This window comes from Phaenicophaeus curvirostris, chromosome 19 (assembly GCF_032191515.1).
Source record: "Phaenicophaeus curvirostris isolate KB17595 chromosome 19, BPBGC_Pcur_1.0, whole genome shotgun sequence".
Taxonomy (NCBI): domain Eukaryota; kingdom Metazoa; phylum Chordata; class Aves; order Cuculiformes; family Cuculidae; genus Phaenicophaeus; species Phaenicophaeus curvirostris.
The window spans coordinates 8,866,412-8,887,135 of NC_091410.1; the positions used below are offsets into that span (position 1 = coordinate 8,866,412).

Here is a 20,724-nt window from a genome sequence, read left to right on the forward strand (position 1 = left end):
TACCCAAATGTTGTGAGCTCCTTCTGGAGGGACAGCTGGCTCCTGCGGTGCCCGAAAGCAATGGAAGGGATGTGGAACAACCAGTTTGCCTGTTCCCGGCTGGGTGTGGTAGGGAAGGGCCCACAATAGCCCCTATAGTTCTCCCAGAACGATACTGTGAGTCAGGCATAAATAGCAGCTCCTCCTTGCCTGTTTGTTCTTTGCAGCTCTACAGAAAGGTGTGAGCCCAGCGCAGGCAGGTGAAACCCTTGCACTGCTCTTCTGCCCTTCTCCATCTTTAATTTTTGCCTCTGGGTGTAGATGAGACACTTAACCTTGCATTTCTTGACCTATAGGATCTGCATGTTGGCAGCAAGCCTAACGTGGTGCTCCCGAGCCATATGCAACTCACACTGTGACCTGGGCTCTTGCCCTCTTTCCTGCCCTGCTGCACAGCAACAATTATTGTGTTTCACTTCCAAATACCGCTGGTAGGTGATGCAAAACGCCTGCGGTGTGGATGGCTGTGCCAGGGCTGAGGCGTGCCACGGTCCTGGTGCTGCCGCTGAGCTCTGCTAACACCTCACGTTGGATACCAACAGTCAGTGCGATGCCACGGATCCTCTTCTAAACCAGGGTTTGAAATACGTAGGCATTCTAACCGCCTTGGTATCTCTTAGTCACAGTTTAACTTCTTCCCTGCTACCACGCTGGGTTAGTCTGAGCCGTTTCAGGACGAAATGTCTGTTAATGTCTAACAAGGTCTGTAGCTTTTTTGCAGTGGGGAAGCAGCTCCTGGTGTGGAGGCTTCAGGCTGTCAGGGATGCTGTCTGTGAATTCACACGGCGGCTGCAGCTACTATTTGGGGAGCTAGTTTTAATCCTGGTGCTGCCCCACGTGGGCTCCCAGGAGCCTGGAGCTGATTCCTTCAGAGTTGGTCCGGCTGCCTCAGCCTGCAGAGAGGCTATGAAGGAAGCTCTTTGTCCTTCCTCACTGTAGGGGAGTTGGACTAGATGAACTTCATGGTCCCTCCGAACCCAAACCGTTCTATGATGTTATTCTCCCTCTGTGCTCGGCACTGGTGAGACCGCTCCTCGAATCCTGTGTTCAGTTCTGGGCCCCTCACCACAAGAAGGATGTTGAGGCTCTGGAGTCCAGAGAAGAGCAACGAAGCTGGTGAGGGGGCTGGAGAACAAGAGGAGCAGCTGAGAGAGCTGGGGGTGTTTAGCCTGGAGAAGAGGAGGCTGAGGGGAAACCTCATTGCTCTCTGCAACTCCCTGAGAGGAGGTTGTGGAGAGGAGGAAGCTGGGCTCTTCTCCCAAGTGACAGGGGACAGGACAAGAGGGAATGGCCTCAAGCTCCGCCAGGGGAGGTTCAGGCTGGACATCAGGAAAAATTTTTTCACAGAAAGGGTCATTGGGTACTGGAACAGGCTGCCCAGGGAGGGGGTTGAGTCACCTTCCCTGGAGGTGTTTAAGGGACGGGTGGACAACGTGCTGAGGGACATGGTTTAGTGATTGATGGGAATGGTTGGACTCAATGATCCAGTGAGTCTCTTCCAACCTGATGATTCTCTGATTCTTTGCCTCCACACAACCCAGCACTAAGCAGGCATCCAGCTGCCTTTGTGCACGATGCCGGTGCAGCACAGTGCTCACCTTGAGCCGCTCTTGGTGCTGGGCTGGCCGTGCCCCACCACCAGCGAGGATGCAGGGGAACATGCTGCGTGGAGACCGGTGGAGCTGGGGTCTGTGCCAGGGGATGGCAGTTTTCCCTCGCCTGGGCTGGGACACGGAGCAGCTTGCAGCTGGAACACTGTGCAGGGTGGGAAAGACTCCACTCTGCTCCGCTGCCCGCTTTGATGTGGGACTGAAACGCCCCATGCTTTCAGTGCGATAAGAGCCAAGGGGGTGGGGGTGGAGGAGAAAGTCTGAACAAGAAGATGCGTATCTGTCATGAGGCTCACCGCGCACCTCCCCGGCTGCTGGGAACAGGTCAATTCCCTGGGTGAGAAATGCTGTGGGGGCTGTTGTCCTTGTGCAAGGGGCCAGGTGTACCCAGTGCTGGATTTGGGAATATGTGTGTTATTTCTGAGTGTCCCAGCTCCTGCTCTCTGGGTGGGTTGGGAGCTTGGCAGTGGTGGCAGAAAGTCCTTGTCCCGCTCTGCGCTGGTTTTCTCCGCCAAGGTTTCCACTCTGGCCAAACGGGAAGCGAAAGGGAGAGAGGGGGTGGTGCGAGCTTTGGAAATAATACACGAGCTGCCCTTGCATTGATTATACTCTTAAAAAAGCACTCTCGGTCTTACGTCATTGCCTCCTTGCAGTGGGAATTTGTGCACTTCCCATGATTGAGCCGTTGCAGCCCAACCGGAGAGCAATTTCCTGGCGGTCTCGGAGCGGTGACCCCTTGCCCAGAGCTCCCCATTCACGCTCGAAGCTCTTCACCGCACTCGTGCGTAATTGCTGCGACCGGCTGCCTGCTCAGTGTGAGCGCCGGGGGCTGCTCGGCTTTGCTCAGCACCTTGCGAAGCGGCTGTAAAGTTGCAGCTGGCTCAGCGGCTGCTGAAATCTTGGCAGACGGTTTCTTCCTGGCGCAGGAGCGGAGCCACAGCCGTGCTGTCCGGTCACCTCCTCGCTTTGTAGGATGCGACGTGCATCCTCGAGGTGGGGACGCAGGGGGACAGTAGCCCCGTTGCTGGCTGAGCACCTGCCGGTGCCACAGCCGGTTCTGTTACTGCATTGACCCGCAGCGGAGGGGGCTGGTACCTGCCAAAGGGATCAGGTTTTAATGTTTACAGAAGGTTTTGAGACAGTGTGTGGTGCAAAGTACGAATTGCTTCAGCCACAAGAGCAAAGAAACATTAGGCCAGGTTGTTCCCGATGGACTGGTGGTGCATACGATCCACGTGCCGGGGCATGTGATGTGCTGGGATCGGGGCTGGCTTGGCAGGCACTGTCTTGTTTTGTGCTGAATGAGGGTCCCAATGGTTCCGTTGCACCAGGGAGAAGCTGGCTTGACTTATCCCAGTCTCTCTGTTGCTGAGCTTTGAGGCAGATGCAGCTTTCCTGGAGCCCAGGGTGGGCTGCCCTCCACAGAGGACTCATTTTTTCACTCTCTGAAGACACCATCTCCTCCTGCACGTTGTCCTGGGGCTCTAGGGCTGGGTGTCCCCTTCCCATTGCATTTCCCATCCCTAAGGGTGCTGCTCTGTCATTTAAAATTCTATATAGATAGTTTTTAAGGGCTGTACATCTGGGATTTTGACTTATCCCAGGTGCTGCTCTGCTTTTTGAGGGATGGTGCTTCCCTCTGGAGAGCACCTGCAGCTGTTGGGTTGTGGAACCTGCCAGGGCTGAGAGCTGCGATAGGAGCAGCTTGGAGACACGGCTCATGGCTTTCAGATTACAAACAGCCCCATGCAGGCTGAAAGCCTCCTGGGAAGCTACAACACGCCACACTGGACATAAGAGCTTCCTAACTTAGCCCTTACAAGTAGCTGACAGAGCTTGGCTCTTCCTGAAAGCTTGCTCTGAGCTGGAGACTGTGCTTTTAGTTAAGTGGTAGCGCTGTCTCCTCTCCTGCAGCTCCCATGTGTGTCTAGCTCCAGCTACTTTGGGGCTTTTGCTGAGGCAGGACCCTGCCCTTCCTCCCAGGAAACACACAGTGGGTGTGGGATCTGATGCATTCTGCGTTTGAGAAGAAAAATTAAAGGAAGAGACAAAGCAGAGCTTTTCTTTCTTGGCTGTGGGCAGCCACAGCAGCTGTGTGCCCCAACTCTGCCCCCCCTGCCCAGCAGGGCAGCATCTCTTGTCTCTACCTGCTTGCCTTAACATCTGAACTGTGAAGCAGGTCAAAATGAGGGACCTTTCTTGGTCCCATCATCTCTGGCTCCTTTGTCACATCCCTGTGGTTGGGCTGAGGGCTCCTTGAGGACCAAGCCAAGCTGTAGCTGAGGTGGCTGATAGTAGGGTGGGTTGTGGGCAGCGCTGCTTGTCCTCCTTTCCCTTCACGCAACAAGAGATGTACATGTTTGTCCAAGTGTCTTAGATGTTCATCTGCTCACCTACAGCTCCCCAAAGCTGGGACCAGGAGCACTCACAGGTCCAGCAGTGGACCCCTCCATACCAGCAGAGTGCTGCCTGCCCCAGCCCTGGGGTCTCCCCCTGAGCTCAGCACCTCAAGCCACCTCCCCATGTCTTGTTTTTGTAGGAGATGTGCTCTTCCAGATGGCAGAAGTCCACAGGCAGATCCAGAACCAGCTGGAGGAGATGGTGAGTGACCCAAGCCTGGCACACAGGGCTTTCTGCCTGGCCCTAGGCACTACAGGTGTCACAATTGAGCAAAATGTTTTTTCTGTCTTATCTGGATGACACCAGCCCCTCGGAAGTGGATTTGCTGAGCTACAAAGGGTTCAGTCTGCTTGGGGATCTGCTTCTGCCCTGCTGGGTCCCTCTGAGTGTCCCTCTCTGCCCTCAGCCCCCTGCCTGGTGCTGCCCTAGCAGGGATTGCCAGCCCTCACCAAAGAACTGTTTTCTCTTTCTGCCTGCAGCTCAAGTCCTTCCACAATGAGCTCCTGACGCAGCTGGAGCAGAAGGTGGAGCTGGACTCCCGGTACCTGAGTGTGAGTTTATGGATTCATGCAGTCCAGCAGCACAAGCGTTGCCTCGGGTGTCTCCTATTCCCACCCTCCCGGCTTCCTGCTCGGGGATGATTGTGCCCATGGTTAGAGTTGGGTCCCAGGCCATCACGCACGTCACCACTCACAGAACAGCTCGCATTTTTTCCCAGTGTCAGACCCCTGCTACCTCTGTTTGTTCTCTGGGCTGTGGGGATCCCGCTTTTCCCAAAGACTGGTTGGTGGGATGTCTGCTTGCTTCTGCCAACCCTCAGCAGCAGGAACGATGGCCAAAGCAGGGGTTTGGCTTCCGCTGCTCAGAGCTTTCTCCTGTTGCATCCAGGCTGCGCTGAAAAAATACCAGACGGAGCAAAGGAGCAAGGGGGACTCGCTTGACAAGTGCCAGGCAGAGCTGAAGAAGCTTCGGAAGAAGAGCCAAGGCAGCAAAAATCCCCAGAAGTACTCGGACAAGGAGCTGCAGGTAGGATCCTGGGCAGGGGGCTCGGGCGTCTCACCCACGTGCCGGCGTTGGGGCATGGGGCATCTTGCCAGTAGAAGCTTGGTACCACATGCTAGAGGTGTCCTGGCTCTTGCAAGCATTTAGATAGGGGCTTGCTGTTTTCTTCAGAGGATGGGGGTGTAGCAGCATTAGGGGAGCGTGGTGGGGTGTGGGAAGTGTGGATTAGGGAGGGGGTGGCAGCCGATGATGGGAGCAGGTTGGTCTCAAGGCCACCCCGGGGGAGGACAGTGCAGGGGGGAGGAGGTCGTGAGCTCTGCTAACGGCAGATGTTGTGCTGGGTGGTGTGGTGGTGACTAACCCCACTCCACCGACTGCTCCTGGTGCCTCTTTTCTTTTTGTTTAATGAATGAACCCAAAAAGATCATTAATTTCTGTTGTGCCAGCTCCATCTTCCTCTGGATGGTGTTTTACTTAAATATTTTCGGTGCTTGCTGCCGGGGCGCCCCTTCCCCCAGCTCGCTGGGGCGGCAGCGCGGGCTGGGGGCGGCTGCGGTGAATCACAGGGATGTGATCGCAGTGTGGGCTCGCTCACCAACCACGCGCCGTTTGCTAATCAGCTTGCGAAGGGCTGGGGTCCCTCTCGCTACCTGCCTGGGTGGTTTGTTCTGTGGGGTGAGCACGTTTTGGGGTGTTGGGGCTACCTGCAAGGAGGGAGTCTGGGCCAGGGTCTTGCTGAAGAGCATCCAGGGGATGTGGGCGCGACGTGCTGTGTGGCCAGCATCCAGGTCACTGATGTGTTTGCAGCGGGAGTTCACGTTTTCTGGTCTGTGACCTTTGGTTTAAGCTTTGCCTTGGCAAATTTTAACGAGAAACTGATGCACCTACCTGCAAACCAGCTCTGCCTGAAAATATGGGTGCTGCTACTTGAGTTGAGGCTGTTGAATGACTGCAGCATGAGTAGGATGTTGAAACGGGGAAGATTAACCCTAAAGCCAGAAATTAGTCGTGTGTTTGAGGCATGAGAAATAGGGATTATGTGAGGACCAGAATCATAACATGTCCAGAATGATCCCCTTCTGCTGAAAGGGATCTGAACGTTGATGGTGCTTCACTCACCAGGGCTGTGTACAGTAATCAGCAGATAGTTATTGTGAGGGTTATGCTGTGGAAGTGACATTAATTGCACTAAAATTTGAGAATTCAGTCATTTCTCTCAGGGGCGTGAATCAGAAGCACTGAAGGAGAAAAGCACATGTGCAGGCACCCACCCCGGCTCGGCTGCAGCTCTAGTGCTGAGCTGGAGCGCTTGGATTTGAGCTCCTGCTTTCTTGCAGCCCCCAACAGCTGAGACCGTGTGGAGTTGCTTGCAGGAGGCATGGCTGGAAGGTGTCAAAGCAGCACAACTCAGATGTCCTGCCCGCTGTGGTGGGGGCTGGCGTGTTCTTGAGAGCTGAGCAACTTAAACCAATTGAGTTGTGGTGTTCACCACAAGCCCTTGCTCCGAAATTCATGCTGAGCGAGAAAACCCGTGTTAGGCAACCAAGCTCAGCTTGGGGAAAACTGAGGATCAAAGTTGCTTTCTTATCCCCCACCTGCGAAAGCTGCTGATAGGCACAACAGGGTGAAATAGCTGCCAGAGTCCCCCCTCTCCTGCCTAACCCCCCCAGGCATCCCCATCCCACACCCAGCGTCAGAGGAGGAGAAAATCCATCCCAGTGATTGGCTTTATGTAGCTGGGAGAGGAGCGATGGTTTGATCCTCCTGCTGTGATGTGGCAGGGATGGGGTAGTCCTGTTAGCATGGCTGCTTTGGGCAGGGAAACAGGATCAGGCTTTCATTCTCTTAATCTTTCAGCAGTAAGTATTTAGGAAGCGCTTATCTCTCTGAAAAAGCCTTATGATGGCTTTTGAGCTTAAAGAGCTATGAGACTGCTCAACTGCTCACTGCTCTTTTTCACTGTAATCAAAATAGAAAGTTAAATTGCTGAATTCAGCCAAGAAGGGAGTTTTCCCTCTGTTCTCTGCTGGCTGTGGTGCTGGTGTTCCCTTTCAACAGAAAAGAGGGTGTTTTGAGCCGCTCTTGATGCTGTTCGTACCCTTGCCTGGGCATCCAGGATTGCTGCAAGGGTAGGTCTAGGCTGGACCTATGTGTTAGTACTGGCCCAAGGAGGGGCCCTTGGTGAACCAGGAGCATCTGCAGAGCTGCTGGTGTCTCACCACGGGGCTTTGCTCCGCAAAAATCTTTCTCAACTGGCTTAAAACAGCCCTGGGGAGCTGCTGCAAGTGGTTTGGTTTGGTTAGCTGGCCCGGAGCCACCCCTGCGGCTTGTAAAACCCCCGGCGGGCTCCGAGAAAGCTGCTGAAGGCACCTCGTGATGCTTGCGGGAAGCTGAAGACTTCATCAGGATGGTGCCTGGGGACCACAGGCAGATCAGACAACAATTGGATCTCTGCTAATGGGCTGCTGCAGATTACTTGTCTCGTAATGGGAGAAGCTGCTGTTGATGGAAACGTTCGGGTAGCTACATCAGTCATCTCCTTCAATAAACCAATAACATCTTACTGTTCGAAAACTCATCCACTTTAGTTACTGTAGCAGTCAGCAGCCAGGAGTCTGATGCTCTGTCATCATCTCTCCACGTTCATGCTACGGGAAGCAGAGTTGGTCCTTTCTGCCTTTTCACCACTTGAGTGACCACATCTTGTCATCTCCTGCAAGTGAGATGGGTAGATGAGATGGAGGTGGTGGGAAAGGCAGTGCTGGCCTTCAGGATGGGTCCAGGACATGGTTTCTGTTAATACCATCTGGCTTTGTCAAGGTGAGAGGAGATTTGAGGCTGCTCAGGCTCTGTTTTACCAGGTGGCAGAGGTACCTGGGCCAGGGTACTGGTGTGGCTCAGGCTCCATGCTCTGCTAGATTGGTTGGAAAGCACAGTAAAAGAACCCAAACATCTCATCTGTGACTTTTCAATTCAGATAATTCAATTTTTTCCCCTTTCTAAAGCAGAAATAAATGCTAATTCAGCAGGCACTGCACATAATTATCTTGTGGTTGGTGAGCAGTAGCTTTGGTAACACGGGGGTTGAGGAGGTCTGCTCGGGATAAGGCACGATGCTCATGGACACTTGCAGGAGGCTTCTGCTGAGCTTCATCAGCTTCATGGTGAGAGCTGACCAAGGATTGTCTGCAAGTCCCACATCATCTGGCCCTCATCCCTTGTGTTTGTTTTGTGGAGTTTAATAGATGAGGGTGGGTGTTGCAGGATTAAAATGGTTCAGGATTTAAAACACCTTGTGGTTTGCTGTAAAAACTACTTGCTTAATTGCACTTAGAGCTGCTTTTGGGCTGCAGGAGTGATTTTTTTTTTTCTGTCTCCAAAGCTTTGTCTGTCATGGTCAAGAGAGTTGCTGTGCTTGTGGGATGTTACTGCTGAATGTCGCAACAAACCCAGGCTTTTTATTCCTTATGAATCAGTCCAGAGCTTTTGTAATACATGAGGAATGAAAGCTGAGACAGCTGACTGCCTCCAATGTCTCATCTTTGTGTAGTTACTGAGATTTTTTTTTGACCTGTGTTGAAAACCAGGAGAATAAACCAATTCCATTCACTTCGTCTTTTATGAAGAAGAATGAAAACAATATTAAGATTAAACAATCGCCAAGGAAGCTAAACTGCTGTAATTTCGTTAAATACCGGTTATGGTCGAGCCACAAAATCAAGGTCACGATGGTTTAGGACCTTGATTGAATCAGCGGCTCAACAATGAAGTTATGTTGGTTCAAACTATTTATCAAATCATATTAGCGTTAGGAGCAATTGGTTTCTTCATCAGGCTGGGATGAAGCTGCCTTTAATCCATCTTAAATAGCGTGGTGAGCAGTCCTGATGGTGACTCTGGAGGGGCAGAGGGACCTTCTTGTGGAACCAAGGGTTTGCTGAGCTGGGGGCAGTGGAGGCTGAGCTCAGCTCTTGCCCAGAGGTGTCTTGTGCTTGTCCACACCTACACCTGCTCTCCTAGGGGAATAAATGAAGCTGTAAATACCGCTGTACCAAATAACCTGAGGGGGGTTAAACTTTTGTAATTGAAACCTCATTTTGATATTCCCGTCGGGAGAAATAATTTTAGGTGTAGGTCAAGAAGCTCCAACTGATAAGGAGTTTGCACAAACCAGGTTACAAGGGCTTCTCTGAAAGTCAAATAGGAAAGAATTATGTAAAAGCTCTGTGGTTGCAGGTGACTCTCCAGGTTTTATTGTGCTTTAAGCTGGGTTAGGCTGGGTGTCCAAACCCAGTTGGTGGATGCAGGGAGGGGAAAAGCGCATGTGAAACTCTTGGTGGGTGATGATGCATCAGGTCTGGGGCTGAGCTGTTCTGGTTGCGGGCAAGGTCTGAGTGTCCTTCTTGTCATCCCTACTCGGGAAGTACCAGCCTGAGTGTTTCTGTAGCTCTGGTGTTAGCTGCTCATGTCTCGGGACCTTATTGAAGAGCTCAGTCCTTGTGGTATTTTTTGCCTCTGTCATCTACTCTGCAATCGTCTGTGAACTCGCATGTTGCCAGCGTTGGCAGCTCCTGTCATGGGGCTGTAACTGAAGGTCTGGGGAGGCTCTGGAAGATACACCTCACTCTGGTGGGGCACCCGAGCCTCTCCTCTCCAGATGTGGTGCCATGAGAGCTGTGTGCTGAAGCGGCTTTTTCAGACTTTGTGGTCTGTGAGTGCTTATGAAAGAGGCAGCCCTGAGATGAAGGGAGTCTCCATCTCCTCCTTCCAGGGGCTGTGGTCATGGTGTGCTTACTCAGCCACTGTGGCTGGCAGCATCCCATCCACCCCGGCTGAGCTACAAGCTCCAACACAAAGTGTGATTTCCTAAAACCAGCTCTACAAATTGGTAAGCAGCTGCTACAGATATGCAAAATGAAGTACTAAACTTCTTTTTCTCTGGGTTAGAAATGCCTCTTCTGGAAAGCCGGTCTCTCAGTTCCTGTGCCTGTGTAGACTGGGTCTGATGAGCATTCTGGTACCAAACGTTGTGCATCGAGCTGTTGATCTGCAGTGTCCCTGTATTAAAAGAACATTTTAAGTGGTTGATCATGGAAACCCCCGCACAGCCAGCTGGAGAAAGCACTTGCCTGCTGTTTCGCTCTCTGTAAATTTTATATAATATCACATGTATGCGTGGATGGCGCTTTACAGGAGCAGCGGAAGGATGAGGCTGATGCTCGGATGAACAGATGTGTGAGACAGGCAATGTAATGAAGGGAGACAGCCCTTCTTGGGGGAGGAAAGGGAGGCTGGCATCCTCTGAGCAGGGCAGCTGTTAGGCTTTGCTCTGTAGAATCCTCTCTGCATAGTATTTCACCTTTAATAACTGTCAGTGCATCTCTGCTCGCTGAGGAAAGTGTTTCTGGTAGGGAGAGTGCGAAGCCTCTTGCTTTGAAAGAGGTCTACCAGCTCGGTACGGCAACGGAGCAGCAATTCCCATCAGCTCACGGTGACAGGAACCGTGCACAGGAACCAGTTTGTTGCTGAGCTGCAGGATGGGAAGGGCAGCATCCCCTGAGCGTGATGGAGCTTAAGCTGGAGCAGTGGAGGCTGGTGGGCAGCGCAGCTCGTGGCAGCCCTGGAAGACCTTCCCTTGTTGGAGATGTTGGTACTTGTGCAGGGTGGGGGAGTTTCTTCTCCCAGGGCTGGTGCTTCAGGGTACCCATGCGCCAGATGCATGGAAACCATCCAGCGGTGGATGGCTGTGGCAATGTGGGGTCCTGTGGCTCCGTGAGGGTGCTTTGCCTTTGCAAAAGGCAGTGAAGTGCATCTTGGCTTCCATGGTGACCCACATCTGGGCATTCTCCACTGCAGGAGGAGGTTTGTGTTGGTTTATTTGCTTTATTACATGAGAAGCTGGGTGACCTCAAGCTCATTTCCAAGCTGTGGTCTCTTTCCTGGCCATGGTTTGCTGGGAAGAGACACAATATCCTGGTGCTCAAATACAATGTCACCTCTGTTTGGCTCAACAACCCAGCCAACCTACCTCTCTATCTGTAACACACGTGGGTGATGATGGGGGCTGGAGGGAGCTGGGAGAGGATGGCCTTTCCTTCAAGGCTGCTCTAGGATCCACCAGCTTCCACACAAGGAGCAAACTCTGGAAATGAGGAAAAACTATCCTTTAGGGGCTGGCAGAGCTGAGAATTCCCAGTTTTCACAGTCTGGCTGTATGCCATGATAGGGTTTCAGCTGGCTTCGTTGAGACTATTCAGCAGCTTAGATGCTCTTCCTCTGTTAATCAGCCTAACTTCTTTCTTATTTTATCCCATTACTTTCTAATTTTTCTCCCTTAAGGTTTGCTAAGTAAATCCTCTCTTCTTTTAGTGTTTACTCCTTCCAGGTGTTTCAGCCTACCGCATTGGTCCAGGACAGCTTGCAGAGTCCTCTCCCTTCCCTTCTGTGTCTCTGCCCCACTGCTCTGCACCACTTGTCCTGACCTGTACCTCTCTGGGATGAGAGCCTGGTCTTTGGAGCTGGCACGGAGACGTGATCCTCTCCCTGCTTTGCATCTCTCCTAAAGCCAGCTAGAAGCACGTAGACTCTGTGCTCCCCTGTGGTATTACTGGCTCTCTGGTCTCAAAACAGGCAGCAAACCCAGCCCAATGTGGTTACCTGGTGACAAGCAGCCGGGCTGGCTTCTGCCTGCTGCTCGTTTTCTCTTGTCCTTGTGCTTGGTCCTTCGCTCTGCAGTGCCAGATGCATCTCGCTGCCGATAAAGATCTGTAATGCTGATTCCTGCAGTTGTACTTAATGTGTTAGCACTGCCCTTGGCTCACATTCCTGACTGGTTTGCACGTTCTTGGCTTAGATAGAGAGGTTTGAACTAATTTATTTCCAGTAAGGCATTGTGGTTATTAAAAGCTTGACTGGAGTTCAGTAATGATGTTGCCGTTTCACTTACCCTAACTATGCTGATGGCAGAGTGTGCTTGAAAAGAACTTGAGTCCAGGTCTTTCTCAGATGCCTTTTCATCTTCACACGCCTCTAGCTGTCAGCTTTTGAGTGGCACTGGAAAGGTGTTTGTGTAAGCAGCAGGGGCTTGTGTGAGCCCTGACTTTTCTGTGCCAGGGCATGACAGCAGCTGTTTGAGCTCAGGACTTCCATAGAATAGTTTGGGTTGGAAGGGACCTTAAAGCCCATCCAGTTCCACCCTCTGCCATGGGCAGGGACACCTCCCACTGGGTCAGGTCACTCAAAACCCTATCCAACTTGGCCCTGAACACCTCCGGGGCAGGGCAGCCACCACTCCTTGGGGCAACCTGGGCCAGGGCCTCACCACCCTCACAGGAAAACATTTCATCCTGAGATTTCATCTAAATCTCCCCTCTTTCAGTTTAAAACCATTCCCCCTAATCCTATCCCTGCACTCCGCGATAAACAGCCCCTCCCCAGCTTTCCTGTAGGCCCTTTAAGTACTGGAAGGCTGTTCTAAGGTCTCTGCAGAGCCTTCTCTTCAGGCTGAACAACCCCAACTCTGTCTTTGACACATCTTGTTTCCACTTTCATGTTTTCTTGTTCCTAATTTACTATCTGATCCACTGGGGGAACTTGCTCTGACTTCTGAATGTTTCCCAGCATTGGCTGGACCCAGCACATGGCCAAGCTTTGCACCAGCGTCAGTTCTCTTCCCTGAGCAGCCAAGAGGAGTTGAACTAAAGATCCCTGGCTGAGCCATCACTGCTGGTGCAGCCGGGGCTCCCTGGGCTCTTGGAACCCAGGTCTCTGTTCCCAGCATTGCTGCTCCCCTGGACTCCTGCCCCTGAGCCACGGCAGCATCTTAAACCAAACCCTTTGCCGGCTGCGCCAAGCACCGCCACGTGCTGACATTGCTAATTAGGTCAGCGGCTCCCGGTGAATTGGAAGTGGATGCGTTCGGGAGGCAGAAGTGGGGGAAGGGGGAGTTATTTGAGGCCTCTCCAACCTAGAAACCCAGAAAAAGGTTTCTGGAGCTGTTGGGTGGCTCCAGTGTGTGTTCTGGCTTGTGGCATGGCTGTGACCACTACCCTGGCCAGCCCCTTGCCCCCTCAGGTGCTCAGGTCACAAATGGGTTGGGTTTTTCTTTCCTTCTTTAAACTGGGTATTTTATTTATGTTTAAAATCAGAAGTCAAAGCTGACAACCTAAATCAAAGTCTCAATTTAAAATGCAGCACTGGAGCAGTACGTGCTTGTCAGTGAGGTCTGGGAGAGGATGCTGCCAAGTCTGGGCACGCCGAGGCCAGCAGGGAGGCACCTTCCCCTGGCTCTTACGCTGCTTGTTGGGCTGTGGCAAGCTGAGAAATGTGTTTGGCTGGGCTTCAAAATGCAGGATGGCTGCAGGATCCCCTTCCCTCCCCAAGGGAAAAGGGACACGACCAGCAGCCGTGAGCTCGGTCCCGATGAGCGCTTGGCTGTGGGTAAAGCACTGCCTGCTTATTAAAAAGGATGCTCTCCTTACCATACAGTACTGAGACCTTACATTGTGCTTTGCATGTTACTTTTTTTTTTTTCCTGTGCATCTGGCACATTTAACAAGGTTTTTATTTGAATTGTCTTTCTATGCGTGATTTGAAAGCTCATTGTCACTTTGAGCAAAGCCGAAATGAAAACTATATAGTGAACAAGAAGTGTGCTCGCCATTTTGTAATGTAATAACGTGTAAAAATCCAGGCTCTGAATAAATCAATGGCACATCAGGCATATTTACATAAAGTATATAAAGCACAGAGAATACTAAATTTGGAGCATAGGCTCTGTGCTTGCAAATCGACATATTCCAACCGGTTGGAGCCAGTAAGGCAAGCTCTCTTTAGTGAAATAATTAAAAACGTATTTACAAAACAAGTTTTAAGCGTTTAAGTCACAATTAAACCTAAAAAATCTAACATTGCTCAGATAAGGATGGGTTTCCCCCATGCTGTGATGGACCTTGTGTGGGGGACTTGAGCTGAGTCTCACCCCACCGGCCGTACTGTCTGTGTCTGACCTGGGGAGACCCGCAGCGTGCTGGAATAGTCCTTGTGCTACTGAGCTAAATTAGCCAGGGATGGACTCATTTGACTCCTCGCCTTCTCATTTGCGATGGCCCAGTTAATAAATTAAGCAGGATGAGTTTAAGGTGTTGGGGTCCGTGCTTGCGCCTGCGCTCTTGTTTCGGGTGTTGTCAGGGTTGCGTGTTCCTTGCAGAAACAGGGCTCTGCAGGAGGGAGAGCATCATCCCTCTGCTTCTCTTGGGAGAGAAGGGAAGGAGGCTTTTTCAGGAGCTGCCTGTGATGTGGGTATGTGGGAACAGCGGGACTCACTCCCTCCTGGGAGTTGCAGGACTCTGATGGAGGAGCTGGTGCCTGGCGGAGCCAGGGGCTCTCCAAGCTGGCGCTGCAGCATCCTCCCCTCCTGACTCCCCATCCCTGCTGCCAGGCTAATGCCTCTGGGCTCCGTCCCTGTTCTTTCCAAGGGCTAATAATACCAAGGAGGAGGTAGCGCCGCTGTCCTGAGCTCACTCTGTGGGAGCGATGCTTTCCCGTGGCTGCCTGTTCCTGCTTGCCCAGGGCTGCTGCCTCCTCATCCTGGTTTCTCTGTGCCTGCTGCTGATATAGTCCAGCTGCCTGCCGGCTTTCCCAGTGCCTCCCTATATCCCTGCCAGCCCCAGTCTGGCTCAGCTCTCCCCACAGCTTCACTTGGAGGTGATGCCAATACCTCCATCAATTCTGCTTCTGTGCCCAATGGTGTCGGCTCAGTCACTTTCATTTATTTCTTTTCCTAAACATTGATGTTTGCACTGGATTTTCTCAGTGGGGGGAAAAAGGGAGTCTCCTTGAAACAGATGTTGGTTTTAGACTGGGGTTTTACCCATTTCTCCTTTTCCCCACTGACGCTGGGGGATGTGGGAAGATGCAAAACAGCTGGGTCCAGCATGAGCTCTGCGCAGGGTTCACTCTCAAGGGAGGATGCTCTGAGCGGGGTGGCAGCAGCAGGAGCTGCAGCTCAGAAATAAGTCCCCTCTGAAGTCTGGGATGTCACTTAATCTCACTGCTTTGTTGAGGTTTGTTCCATTTTATGCGTCTGCTAATAAATATTGTAGAATGCTAAAAATAACTGTTAAACATGAAGAAAGAAGTAAAGCTGCTTTGGGCCCTGAATTTCCAGTTTAATTCCTGTCTAAGGGAAGCTCAGACTTTCTGAAATGGGTTTAGCAGTGCCTGGTCGTGGTTGGTTGTGGCTTTTTGGTGTGGTGCTGTTGTCCCAGAGAAGAGCAAGAGCTGATGGCAAGGAGATGTTGCAGGGCACGACAGTGATGGCTAGGAGAGATGTTCTTCTTGAAGGCTTGGTGGCTGCTTTTCCAGTGCCGCATCAAGGATGAAAGTTTCTTGCAGAAGAGCTAGGGACGTCCCAAGAGGATCGATGGAGGAGAAAGCAGCCTGCCCAGCCCCAGGGTGAGGCATTGAGGAACAGTTGTCCTGGCAGTCCACTTGCTGCGATGGCTGTGGATGTTGGAGGTTCATATGCTGTTCTGCCATGGTCCCCAGCTCTTGCCCCATCTATCCTGCGCACAGTGTGAGTTTTGGGGCTGCCCTGTGTAGGTACAGGAGTTGGACTCGGTGGTCCTTGTGGGTCCTTTCCAATTCAGGATGTTCTGTGATTCCATGATCTTTGCAGGCAGGATTGATTCAGCAAAGATGCCAGCAGCAGAGGAGGTGCTGGAGGTGTTCAGCCTGGGCTGACTTTTCAGGGTGGTTTGTGTGCTGTGATGCCAGGGAGGGATGAGTGGGGAACTGGGGCGGGGGACGTTGCCAGCCCTGGGTGATCAGGGCAACCTCCCTGGCTACCACGGCTGATGCGAGTTGCCTCGGTGCGGCTCGAGTGCCGGTTTGGTGGGAGGGCAGCTGCATGCAGTACAGCTCGTCCCGCCACCCGCGCGGCTCCCAGCCCACACGCTGACTCAGCTTCTGGGGTGGGGGGGGCTCCAATGAGTAAGGGTGGCTTGGAGAGGCCACGCAGGCACACGTCTGTCCTGGTGCTGGGGGGTGCTCCCGGTGGGCACCCAGCTTCCCTGACTCCTCTTCAGAGTCTGCTGCGGCGTCCCTTGTGCTCACTGGGTAAAGCAGTGAGGGCAGCCACCTCTCCGGTTTTCTTTTGGTTCTAGTATATTGAAGCCATCAGCAACAAGCAAGGCGAGCTGGAAAACTACGTGTCCGACGGCTATAAGACTGCTCTCACGGAAGAGAGGAGACGGTTCTGCTTCCTGGTAGAGAAACAATGTGCGGTAGCGAAGAGCGCAATCACCTACCATGCCAAGGTGAGTCTGCCCCGTGAGCTCCCACGACTCCTGGGTTACAGGTCCCCACTGTCCTGGCACGGGATGGATGCTCTCATCGTGAGCTGCTGCTTGGAGAGCAGGCGGATCCCCTGAAAGCTGTGTCTGGTGCACTTGTGGGGCAGAGGGTGAGGAATATACCAGTGGGTGTCCCGCAGATGAGGTGCCCTGGGATCATGTGTGTATGGAGGTTTCCAGGGCTGTGCTGTCTTCCCAGTGCACCCTGAGCTGCCCTTGCTGTAATGAGGGAGGCATGGATGCTGCTCTGCGTTTTAAAGCAGCTTTTGGCTGCAGAAGGTAGACAAGACCATCTGTGGCTTGGGGGTCAGCATGGCAGTAGTGAGGGTAGAACCTGGCTGCGTATCTTGTCCTCTGTTGTGCGACTTCATCTGCACAGGAGAGCTCCTGGTAGGTGGATGGGGCAGAATTCACCTCTCGTGCTTGTCATGGTCACAGAAGTCTGAGTGCTGTCCCTCAGCTGAGGCTCATCCGGTTCCTCATGCATCAGCTTGTGGTTTACAAAAGCAGCAGAAATGTAAAGCAGGAATTGGAGTCAATTGGAGCAGCACTACCTGCCTGGCAGGGCAGGGAGAAGGGCTCCCTCTGAACCCCCAGTATCCCCTGGCTTTAATAAGGATGGGGATTAAACTGCTGCTCCAAACCCTCTCGTGCACAATTCCAGCCAGGCTGGGGGCTGGCATTGCTGCCTGTTGGCTGGGGAGGCAGTGGCCTCCTGCACTACTCCAGAGCAGAATCCATCCAGACGGGGGCTCGGCACGCTGGCGCTGCTCCCACAGCCTCGTGCTCCCACTCTGGTTGTTCCCCCCCACCACCCCCTGTTGCTCAGAGCACCCATCTGTCACCACCACGCTTGGCACTGGGGAGCAGGAGAGAGGGAGTCTGGATTAGTCAGTGCTGTCCCCGCGCTGTGCTGCCGGCTGGATCGATCCTCGGCATATGTGAACTCCTCCTGTAGTGCAGGAGGGGAAAATTCCCTCCCCCAAGGGATGAGGGGGTCACTAGGCATGATGTGCCTGCACTTGCAGCATGACCGTGTGCACAGTGAACCCAAAAGCTTCTCGCAGCAGCACGTGGAGGCTGGTTTTTGCAAGAGGGGGGCTCTGCAGGTGGCTCATCCAGAGCAAGGTGGGTGTAGGTGCAATGTGGGTGCCCAGCCCCGCACCAGCCCAGCAGCCAGCGTGGGCCTTGCTGGCTAAAAACGCCGTCCTGCTGCTGCCTACGGCTCCCGGGGGATGCTGGCAGCAGCCATCGCTTGAGTGGAGCTGGTGGCCAGTAGTAGGAGAGCCTACTGGGGCTTTGAAATAGTCTTAAGAGCAGGTTTCATAGAATAATCAGGTTGGAAGAGACCCACCGGATCATCGAGTCCAACCATTCCCATCAAATACTAAACCATATCCCTCAGCACCTCATCCACCCATCCCTTAAACACCTCCAGGGAAGGTGACTCAATCCCCTCCCTGGGCAGCCTCTGCCACTGCCCAATGACCCTTTCTGTGAAAAATGTTTTCCTAATGTTCAGCCTGAACCTCCCCTGGCGGAGCTTGAGGCCACAGCTTGAGTGCTGTCTTGGAAGGGGTGCAGAGCTGGGTGGGTTTTGCTGCAGCCCTGTGCCCTCATGCCTCGTTTTTCTCTGTTGCAGGGAAAGGAGATGCTGACGCAGAAGCTGCCCCTGTGGCAGCAATCCTGCTCGGATCCCAACAAGATCCCGGATCGTGCGATACAGCTGATGCAGCAGATGGCTGCCAGCAGCAATGGCACCATTATGCCCAGCCCTCTGTCTACATCCAAATCCAACCTCATCATCTCTGACCCAATCCCTGGTGCCAAACCTCTCCCTGTCCCCCCGGAGCTGGCACCTTTTGTAGGAGTAAGTATCTCCGTGGTGGATGTTGTCCTGCCCTTCTGAGCAAAGCTGGAGGGACGAGCCTGGGCCGGTGTCACCGTTGTCCTCAGCAAGTTGCCTTTTGATGGATTGTCACTGATGATGGGCATGGGATATGGGAATGAGTATGTTGTGGCTGACACGAGTATGGGCGGGACAGCCTGTGCTATCCCAGCCCTCTTGGGCTGCTGAGCTCAGGAGGAGTAGGAGTTCTGAGGGGACAATTCAGGGAACCTGTGAGCTGGACTTGGCTGATCCCAGTCCTTCTGGTCCCAGAACTGTGGTGTTCATAGAATCATCAGGTTGGAAGAGACCTACCGGATTGAGTCCAACCATTCCCATCAATCACTAACCCATGTCCCTTGGCAACTCATCCACCTGTGCCTTAAACCCCTCCAGGGAAGGTGACTCAACCCCCTCCCTGGGCAGCCTGTTCCAGTGCCCAATGACCTTTTCTGTGAAAAATTTTTTCCTAATGTTCAGCCTTGTTGAAGCAAGGCACTCCAGTAACAGCTGGGAGTGACCCATGGGATGAAGGACCCTTCAGAAAAGGGTGTCCACCCTGCTGTAGGGGCACAAGCAGTAGAGCTCTGGAGGGGTTTATTGAGTGCAAGGGAGCTTGGAGTGGTTAAATCCCATAGAGGAAACCCCACTGCTTTCCTGAGAGCAGCTTGTTTCAGGTGGGGAGCTAAACCCAACAGGCTGAAGCTCTGGTTTGCCATGAGCTGCATCCCACTGTGGGACCTGTGGTGAGATGCCCTAATGAAGACGTTCCCCGTCTTCCCCCCCTCCTCTCCTCTCTCGTAGCGCATGTCGGCGCAGGAGGCCGTGCCTGTGATGAACGGAGTCTCAGGCCCAGACAGTGACGGGTACAACCACTGGTCTGAGATGAAGCCAGCACAGCCCAAATCTTTATCTCCTCCCCAGCCTCAGAAGCAGCTGAGTGACTCTTACTCCAATACACTCCCAGTTCGCAAAAACGTGCCACCGAAAAACAGCTACGTATCAGGTGAGGCTCTGTCCTGGGCTCCAGGGGCTCTTGGGGTGCTGTGGGGTTGGCTGTGCCGGGCAATGCTCTTGGGGAGCAGAGTCCTCAGAGGGGTGCTGTTGGTGGTGAGGCAGTGACCAGCAGCATCCCTCTGGCATCAAGTGCTGCTTGTGCCTCTGCACTCGGGGCGAGGAAACATGTGGAGCTGGGTTCTGCCATAGGTTTTCAGCTAGGTGAGGTTTCAACCCCCAGAGAGGATTTCCAGGAGGAAATCCTTGAGAAATGCCATGCAAGGAGGCTGCTCCTTTTGCTGTGGCTGTTGGGAAATGCTGTGAGCAGTGGCCTGATCCTGCCTGGAGTCTTGCTGGTTGAGGGGGAAGGTTTGAGTTGAATACTGAAGGTTTTATTGGCACCTGGAATAAAATAAGCAAATCTGGGGACTCTGCCTTTGCCTGGGTTTGGCTGCAAGGTGAAGGACTTGAGGCACTCACTGGTCTTTCTCTTCTACCAGCCGAAAACAAGACGCTGCCACGCTCCAGCTCCATGGCTGCCGGGCTCGAGAGGAACGGCAGGACAAGGGTGCAGGCCATTTTCTCTCATGCTGCTGGAGATAACAGCACCCTCCTGAGCTTCAAGGAGGGTGACCTCATCACACTGCTGGTGCCGGAGGCCAGGGACGGCTGGCATTATGGAGAGAGCGAGAAAACAAAAATGTGAGTGTCGTAGTCGTCCCCACGAACCAGTGCACTTGGAGTGCAGCCTCTTCAGGATCCTCCACAAATAAATGTGGGTTTAGCTTAATTCCCTGTCTCTGCCTTTCAGGAGGGGCTGGTTTCCTTTCTCCTACACACGGGTCCTCGACAATGATGGCAGCGAGCGGGTCCATGCAAGGTAGGAGCATCACCCGCTCATCTACCTCCGCGTGCTGTGCTGGGCTTGCAGGGCAAGTCTCTCCCAAGCCTGAAGCCTGAGCTGGGATGGGAATATTCCACTTTCCCTGGACATCATGCGTTCCTAGGAACGCCTCCCAACAGAGGCGGGTGGTAGCCTGGGGGTGTTTTGGATGGGCAGCGTGGGGGGCTCAGCCTGCAGGGTACTGGTGCTGATGCCTCTGCTTTGGGTCTTCCCAGCCTGCAGCAAGGGAAGAGCAGCAGCACCGGCAACCTGCTAGACAAAGACGACATCTCCATCCCGCCGCCCGACTACGGCATGGGCTCCCAAGCCTTCCCAGCGCAAGGAGTCAACACCTTCAAGCAGAGGCCGTACAGCGTGGCCGTGCCTGCCTTCTCCCAGGTGAGCCTACGGGGTTTCTCCTACTTAGGTGGGGGACTTTTTATAAATGGGAGATGCTTGAGCAAAGCGCTGGGCGCTGGGTACAGGCACATGGTGACCCAGGTGCCTGCAGCATCTCTGTACATCCTACGGTTTTAAAGCAGAGGGATGAAA

The 20,724-nt window shown here is 53.3% G+C and overlaps 1 protein-coding gene across 7 annotated transcripts in view; it reads left to right on the forward strand.

Moving 5' to 3' along the window:
* BAIAP2 (BAR/IMD domain containing adaptor protein 2) overlaps positions 1-20,724 on the forward strand; it is a 49,207-nt gene that overhangs the window by 19,556 nt on the left and 8,927 nt on the right. For 5 of the 7 annotated variants that reach the window (XM_069872559.1, XM_069872558.1, XM_069872555.1 and 2 more), the window contains exons 4-12: positions 4,189-4,250; positions 4,529-4,600; positions 4,938-5,075; positions 16,217-16,369; positions 18,048-18,275; positions 19,098-19,299; positions 19,790-19,991; positions 20,101-20,169; positions 20,409-20,571. In XM_069872559.1, coding sequence (XP_069728660.1) covers positions 4,189-4,250; positions 4,529-4,600; positions 4,938-5,075; positions 16,217-16,369; positions 18,048-18,275; positions 19,098-19,299; positions 19,790-19,991; positions 20,101-20,169; positions 20,409-20,571 — 1,289 coding nt within the window. The remainder of the gene's footprint in view (positions 1-4,188; positions 4,251-4,528; positions 4,601-4,937; positions 5,076-16,216; positions 16,370-18,047; positions 18,276-19,097; positions 19,300-19,789; positions 19,992-20,100; positions 20,170-20,408; positions 20,572-20,724) is intronic. The other 2 variants (XM_069872556.1, XM_069872557.1) reach the window with 1 other exon arrangement.